This window comes from Balaenoptera physalus (assembly GCF_965194825.1).
Source record: "Balaenoptera physalus genome assembly, chromosome: X".
Taxonomy (NCBI): Eukaryota; Metazoa; Chordata; class Mammalia; order Artiodactyla; family Balaenopteridae; genus Balaenoptera; species Balaenoptera physalus.
Window position 1 is genome coordinate 130,684,490 of NC_138903.1, and position 7,459 is coordinate 130,691,948.

The window sequence follows — 7,459 nt, forward strand, 5'->3', positions numbered from 1 at the left end:
CCAGTCATGGAGCATTTCCCAACATCCCTTACAGGTGACACTGTCCCCTCCAACACACGCATTTTGAAAACCATTACCTGAAGCCCCCCAAAAGAATTGACTTGCTCAAGGCCAAACCACCCAGTGACAAAGCCAAGGCCAAGTCAAATCTCATTCATTTATTCCAAGAACTTTTATTCTTCAATAGAGTGTGTGTCAGAAGAGCAAAGGGAACGCGGGCCTGAACTGAGGCAGTGGAGAGGGGACTCCCCGCCCGCAAAACTACTACTTCCCACGATTGCTCTCCTTTTGCCAAACTCCGGTTTCCTCCTCTAGCCCACCTAGCTCGCCGTTTCCGCAATTGCAGCACAAATTGACTTTCTGGCAATTAGTGGAAAGAGTCTAGTCGAGCGCGATCCGCGGGAGGAGAATCAGGTGCTTTTCAGGCGGGGCAGGGGAGTGCGAGTGCCGAAACCCAGAGGTCTCGGGAGCGAGCAGCTGCCTTCCGCCGGGCATTCGAGAGAGAGCTGCCGCCAGGCCCCTGCGGCAGAGTCACGGCGGAACTCGGTGAAGGTGGAGGACCGTCGACCCTCGCGGTTGATCCCTGGAGGTGTCCCGGGGCGGGGGGGGCTGTCTGGGGGCCAGGGGTCGGGGCTGGGGGCTCACAGGCCGCAGCGCAGAGGGAGCAGAGAGCAGCGCAGCCGGGCTCGACCTCGCCCTCCAGACACCAGAGGCCGAGGCCGCTGGGAATGGAGGGGCCACCTCTCCAAAGTCCTTTGAGATCCCAGCTCTGTTCGAAGAGGGGGGTGCGGGGGGTGGGATAGCGAGATTATTATTATTCCTCTGTTTTGCCTCTGCAGCCAGCGCCGGCGGGTTGTTCTGTTTGAATGAATGATCCCAGCGGCCGCGCCCAATGGGCGCCCGCGCCTGTTTAATATTCATGAGGCCCGCAGCCAATGGCCGGGCGAGGAGGCTGTTTTAAACGGCGGAGCCCGCTGGCCAATCAGGCGGCTCTCGTGGAGGCAGCTAGCGCGAGGCTGTGGAGCGCTGAGCCGCGCGTCGTGCCCTGCGCTGCCCAGACTAGCGAACAATACAGGTACGTTTCGCACCGCCCGCCGCTGCTGCCGCCGCCGCCGCCGCCGCCGCCGCCGCCGCTGCCGCCGCCGCAGCAGCAGAAGCAGCGCCCGCACAACTTTCCGGCCCGCGCCGCCGCGAGCGCGCTCCGCCGCCGCCCCCTGCCTCTCCTCCCCGCGCCCTTCCCTCCCCCTTCGCCTCCTTTCTTGCTAGGTGCGGGAAGGAAGGAGCAATTCAGGTGTTTCAACTTTTCAGTGCTTCAAGCTGAGCTCCCCGCTGTCGGGGCTGGGCTCCCTCCGGGGAGCCACCCTCGGCCGACGCCCCCGGGGCAGCGGCCCAGGGACCGAGGCCCCCTGAAGCCAGATGTTCGGGCAGCTGCGGCGGCGCGAGCCGAGGGGCGGCTGCGGGTTCGGGTGGCGCGCGTCCCGGCGCGGGGCGGCGGCCCGGGGAAGGGGGCCGGTGCTCCCCGGCCCGGGACGGACTCCGCGGGGGGCGGGCGACCGCTGCCCGCCGGGGGCTACGGCGCAGGCAAACTTCGCTCCCGGGCTCGGCGGGCGCCGCGCAGACCCGCGGGCTGCACTGCTGCTTCTGCGTTAACATGGCCGTCGCGGGAGCGCCTGGCGGCCCGTGGGGGGGGGGCACGGGCCAGCCGCCCCCCGCTTCTCTCCTGCCCGCCGGGCGCCGCCGCCGCCGCCGCGAACATGGCTGGCGCGGCGCTCGGCTCGGGCGAGCGGAGGACCGGCGGGCGGGCGGGGTGGGCGGCGGCGGCGGTTCCCGGGCGGGCTCCGGGCTCGGCCCCGGTGCTCGCGGCCTGCGGCCGGAGGCGTGGAGAGCCGGGGTCGCCGCCGCGGGCCCCGGCGCGGCCGAGCGTCATGGCCGCACGGGCGCCTTTGTTATCCGGAGCAGTGCGCCCCGCGCCGGCGGGGGGGGAGGGGGCTCCGGCCCGCGGCCTCCGCAGCCCCGGGCGGGGCGGGGCGGGGTGGGGGCTGGCGAGCAGGCGGCGGCGGCGGCGGCGGCGGCGGCGGCGGGGCCCGGACCGCTTTGTTCGCCGCCGCCGCCTGCGCCGGCCGCGCGCGGATCAGCCATTTTAGCGAACGGGGCTCGGAGGCACGGCTGGCGCCACCGTCGCCGCCGCCGTTGCCCGCCCGGCTCCGCGCCCCCGGCGCGCTGCCGCCGCCGCCACCCCCGACCCCGTGCGCCCCCCGGGGGTGGCAGCGGCGGATTTCAGGGGCACTTTCTTTCATCAGGAAGCTTTTGACAAAATGGAAGGTGAATTATGTGTGTCCCGGTGACCCAGCGCGGGGCCGAGCCTGGCTGCCCGTGGCCGGCCCGGGGTTCCCCCCGCGACCCGTCCCGCCGCACCCATGCCGCCGCCGCGGGGCCCTAATTCAGCCTTTCGGTCTGCCCCTGCGAAGGGGAGCGCTTTAGTTTTGCGTGATGACCTTGGGTGTGGGAAAAGGAAAAGATGGCGGGAAGCAGGGGGGTGGGACAGGGACGATGACACGCCACAGCTGCATTTTTATTTGGAAACTTTGGAGAAAGTGTTCCTGGCTGGACATGCGTTCCGCTTTACCGACGAGCAAGACTACCCCTTTTGGTCTCCCCTCCCCCTTTAGGTAACGATGAAGTGACAGATTTGAACTAGTAGTACAAGGGATAGCTGCTCACTTGCCAGCTCACCCTTCTTGTAAAAGCCATTTTTATAAGCCAGAACGCTTCAAAAATAGTGAAATTTCAAATGTTCCCTGTTTACAGTTCTCCTGCTTGGATCTTGTGTTTGGCAGTGGTGACAGTATTTTCGTCTCTAACATAGTAAAACAGATGACCAGCTAGCCTTAAGTCGTTGGTTTCAAGCTTCTGCCATCCACCTGCACCCTCTACAAATGTGTCCTCCCCAGTGCCCTTCCCATTATGTGATTGTAGTTTTCAAAACGTAGTAGTTCTGAGTCGGAATATACCTCTGAGCCACCCCACTTGGGTTGGTTCCATTTGGAGAACTTGATCTCTCTCAGAGAAGTAACTCGCAAACCAGCGCACTTCGTGCTGGTCAAAAGTTAAATGACATGCGACAGTGAAACTGATTTCCTCCCCACTCTGCCTTCAGCTGCTAGTGGCAGCTGCGGGGAGGAGGGTTCTTCCTAAATGGCCACCTTTGGTGTATCTTGTATATATTCATTGTATTTGTTTTTCTTTGTCTCACTTCCTTTCATCAGTCAAGATGGCTAAAGGTGATCCCAAGAAACCAAAGGGCAAGATGTCTGCTTATGCCTTCTTTGTGCAGACGTGCAGAGAGGAACATAAGAAGAAAAACCCTGAGGTCCCTGTCAATTTTGCAGAATTTTCCAAGAAATGCTCTGAGAGGTGGAAGGTATTTTTCTTCTGTGTCTTTCAAGCCAGTCCTAGTTGGATTTCACACTTTGTGTTTACTTACCTTCAGTGTAGCCCCAGGTGGCTGTTTTCTTCCTCTTAGACTCATCTTGCCTGTCTTTAGAACTTTGCATGTGTGCTTTTATTTTCGAAGACTCTACCAGGGTTTAAGTCTTACCCTTTTGCAAGTGATTATAGCAGCTGCCACTTTAATTACAGGACAGCTGAACAGGTATGTGCTCACGGCATTGAGGAATTTAACAGGTCCTATTCTTTGCAGACAATGTCTGGGAAAGAGAAGTCTAAATTTGATGAAATGGCAAAGGCAGATAAAGTGCGCTATGATCGGGAAATGAAGGATTACGGACCAGCTAAGGGAGGCAAGAAGAAGAAGGACCCGAATGCCCCCAAGAGGCCACCGTAAGTGACTATAGGATTCAGTATAACAGTTAAGAGCTTTCCTTCTGCTTGAAAGATTTTTTAAAAGATAACTTTACCTAAAAAATGTTGAGATACCTCTGCAAAACATTCTGTACTTTGAGCTTTGAAATGCAGGGCCAGGGAAGTCCGGAGTTACGGCTGTGTTTGTGAGCTGTGTGCCTGGTTGGCTGTCGGCCTTTCCACTGGGAAGGAGGCAGACAGCCCAGTTCTGGGTGTCAGGGTCCGGTCCGTAGGCGTGTTCTCTACCCTCTTCCCAGGAACTGAGAAAGCACCATATATTTCTGAAGCGTCTTAGCATTCTGGTACCTACAACTTTGTAACATTGTGCATGGCATCACACATTTCTTCACTTGGCAGGAGTCGTAGTGGTAGGAATTTGTGTATTCAGGAACACGGGATTTCGACTTCAGCCCCCATTTTGGTGGGTTCTCATCTAATGTATACCATTCTCCCCTCCAAGGTCTGGATTTTTCCTGTTCTGTTCTGAATTCCGCCCGAAGATCAAATCTACAAACCCTGGCATCTCTATTGGAGACGTGGCGAAGAAGCTGGGCGAGATGTGGAATAACTTAAGTGACAGCGAGAAGCAGCCATACATCAACAAGGCAGCGAAGCTGAAGGAGAAATACGAGAAGGTGAGGGGGATCAGCGCGCCGTGCGCGGGCCGGGGCCCCTGGGAGCCTGGATGGGTGAGCAGTCAGCTGCCCTGGCTGGGGCTGGGCTGGGGGTGGAAGGCTGCAGGACCCGTCTCCGCTCGAGATCAGCCTGGTGTGCTGGTGGTCTGGCTTCTGACCCATGTTTGTGTCTGGGGCAACTTTTCAGGCAGGCCTCGAACTTGGATCATGTGGGATGCCCCGGGCATAGGGTCTGATACTGCTATTCACGGGACTTTGCGAGTGCTTGAACACCCGTTCATCCGCAACTGGAATGGCTGAGAACCCAACTTGAATCTGGAAACAAATACTTGAAAGAGCAGCCCTGTCTTCCTCCCTTGTTTTCTTATTCTGGGGCGGGGACGGCTGGCTTCTCCCCTTGGCTCATTGGGAATGTGTCCCTGTTCCTTCCAGGATGTCGCAGACTATAAGTCTAAAGGGAAGTTTGATGGCGCCAAGGGTCCTGCTAAAGTTGCCCGGAAAAAGGTGGAAGTGGAAGATGAAGACGACGAGGACGAAGAAGAGGAGGAGGAGGAGGAGGAGGAGGATGAATAAAAAAAAACTGTTGATCTGTCTCCTTGTGAATACCTTAGAGTAGGGAGCGCCGTGATTGACACACCTCTCGCCCGAGACGTGTCTGTTGCCCTCATTAGGTTGAATTACCCAGTTGGATCATGATCATATCGTAGTCTCAGAGTGCTCTAGCAATTGTCAGTGGTTTACATGAAGCGGCCATGGGTGTCTGGAGCACCCGGAAACTGTATCAAAGTTGTACATATTTCCAAACATTTTTAAAATGAAAAGGCTCTCGTGTTCTCCTCACTCTGTGCACTTTGCTGTTGGTGTGACAAGGCATTTAAAGAAGTTTCTCGCATTTTCTTTTTGTTTTTTAATTTGTGAGGTGGTGTGTTAACTCTATGGTCGTTGACTAGGAATCCTGAGTTCTCAACTGTACATATCTATAGTTTGTAAAAAGAACAAAGCAACCGAGACACACTCTTGACGCTCCTTGCTTGGCGTGGAGGCTGTAGGAGCGATGCCTTCCGGAGGGGCCGTAGCTCAGGGCGTGCACTGTGGGGCTGGACCTGTGGACACTGCAGTGGGCATCCATTTAGCTTCAGGTTGTCTTGTTTCTGTATATAGAGACATAGCATCCCGCTGCCATTCTTAGCTGTGGAAAAGGGGGGGGGTCAGCTGGCATGAGAAGTGTTTTGGATCCTTTTTAGTTGAAGTGTGATAGTTTTAAAATGTTTGTTTTTTAAACAAACCATAGAACTCTTCATTGTCAGCAAAGCCAAGAGCCACTGCATTGATGAAAGTTCAAGAACCTTCTGTACTAAACGCGATCTGCAATGTTCTGTTATTTTTTTTTTGTATGTTTAGAATGCTGAAATGTTTTTGAAGTTAAATAAACAGTATTACATTTTTAAAATCGTGCTCTGTGATAGTCTAAATGTCTGACTCACAGCAGTTTTAGCAGGACAACCTACTCCATGGTATCTGGTGACTAGCCTCCTGGTGAATCTGGTAAATGACTGACTTAATGTGGCCAGCCTCCTGAGGAGGGAGATGGAAGAGGGCTACTTGAAGCTGCTGCATGATTTTGTTAGTGTCTGAGAGGCATTAAGATGAAGTCTGAGCTGTTGAATATAGGAGCTAAGGTCATGGTACAGGCCAGATTTAGCACCCTTGCCAGATTTAGCACCCTTCAGAGGTTCGGGAAGGTGGGTGGTTAGGATTAAGGCTGACTACTGTGTAGGATGTTTTTGTTTTTGGTCTCCCACTCTGCCCCCCACGTTGTGGGTGTGAAATTCATTGCTGAACAGCAAAAAAAAAAAAAAAATCTTTTGGGCTTTGTTTTTCCTTTCACCGCCTGCCCCTACCCCCCCCCCAGTACTCATACTAGAATATTATTTGTTCTGCTCAACAATCAAGGCGGTCTTGAGCTGTAACAATCTCTCCTGGACCCCAGGGAGGGGTGTGTGGAGGAGGGAGCAGTGTCCTTTTTTTCCCTTGACTTAAAGAAACCAAACACTCCAAGGAAGATGGCTGGGCTCCTGTTGCAGTTTCCATCATGGGGCACCTGCAGGGCAGGGCGATGGAATCAACTGCTTCTAAGCACTAAATGCATCAGGAGAAAAGACCCGTCTACCCGTGGTTTGACCTCCGGAACACAGATTGTTAAAATGTTAAATTGTTGTTAAGCCGGAAGAAGCCTGGTGTAAGTTTCAGTGGTTATTTCCAGCCTGGTGTATGTTTCACTGGTTAATTCTTGTTGGAAGATGTAGCATTTTGTCCCAAGTTGGGCTGAGGGGTGCTGACCATAGTGGCAGATGGTGATCTTAAATGTTTTCAGTGCTGCTGTGTACTGGCCGTAAGGAAGGGGACTATATTGTAGGTGAGTGTTGGTATTGCCCAGCGTTTGTCCACGGATGTGTGTGTTGGAGACTGAAGCGCTCGGGTGTTTTAATGACACTGAGGAGAAAGCAGTTTATTTAAAATTCACTATTTAGAAGCTTGCATGTCTGCAGACAGCATCCTGCACACGCTGTCAGGGACATGGTCACGGTCACCGGCCCGATCTCTAATCTGCATTCATAGCCATTCCTTCTCACATCACAACTGTTTGTCCTAAATGTGTTTTTCTAGTTCTAGAAGATGACCACTAATTAAAAAACCCTTGGTCCTGAGGTTTGCCCAGAGGTGCTTGTCCAAGATCGCCCCTCCGTGCCTCAGCTCTGCCTGGTCACTTCCCTCCAGCCATTGTTTGGCATTGTTGGGTAAAGCCTCTGCCACCTGACACACAGCTGACCAGCCTAAGACGTGGGAGCTGTGACCAACCTTGTCAAATACGAGAAGCTCAACCGGTAGTCACAAAAGACAGATTTCTCGCTAAGAGGTGCCCCTCTATCTGATGGAAACTGGGCAAGTCACCTATGGAAGGG

The 7,459-nt window shown here is 55.0% G+C and overlaps 1 protein-coding gene across 2 annotated transcripts; it reads left to right on the forward strand.

The window, feature by feature from the left end:
- The first annotated feature begins 973 nt into the window (after window positions 1–973).
- On the forward strand, window positions 974–5,951 carry HMGB3 (high mobility group box 3). 2 transcript variants are annotated; one of them, XM_082444896.1, is made up of 5 exons: window positions 974–1,075; window positions 3,267–3,421; window positions 3,701–3,840; window positions 4,322–4,496; window positions 4,929–5,951. In XM_082444896.1, the coding sequence occupies exons 2-5, from the start codon at window positions 3,272–3,274 to the stop codon at window positions 5,067–5,069; spliced, it is 606 nt and encodes a 201-aa protein (XP_082301022.1). In that variant the 5' UTR covers window positions 974–1,075; window positions 3,267–3,271; the 3' UTR covers window positions 5,070–5,951. The 2 variants fall into 2 exon arrangements, with proteins under 2 accessions (XP_082301022.1, XP_082301023.1); XM_082444897.1 differs by lacking the exon at window positions 974–1,075 and adding an exon at window positions 1,174–1,291.
- The last annotated feature ends 1,508 nt before the right edge of the window (window positions 5,952–7,459 follow it).

Coding starts and splice junctions, on each gene's coding strand:
- HMGB3 (XM_082444896.1), top strand. CDS start 3,272: ATGGCTAAAGGTGATCCCAAGAAACCAAAGGGCAAGATGTCTGCTTAT. Junction 3,422..3,700: donor AATGCTCTGAGAGGTGGAAG/GTATTTTTCTTC, acceptor TATTCTTTGCAG/ACAATGTCTGGGAAAGAGAA. Junction 4,497..4,928: donor TGAAGGAGAAATACGAGAAG/GTGAGGGGGATC, acceptor TGTTCCTTCCAG/GATGTCGCAGACTATAAGTC.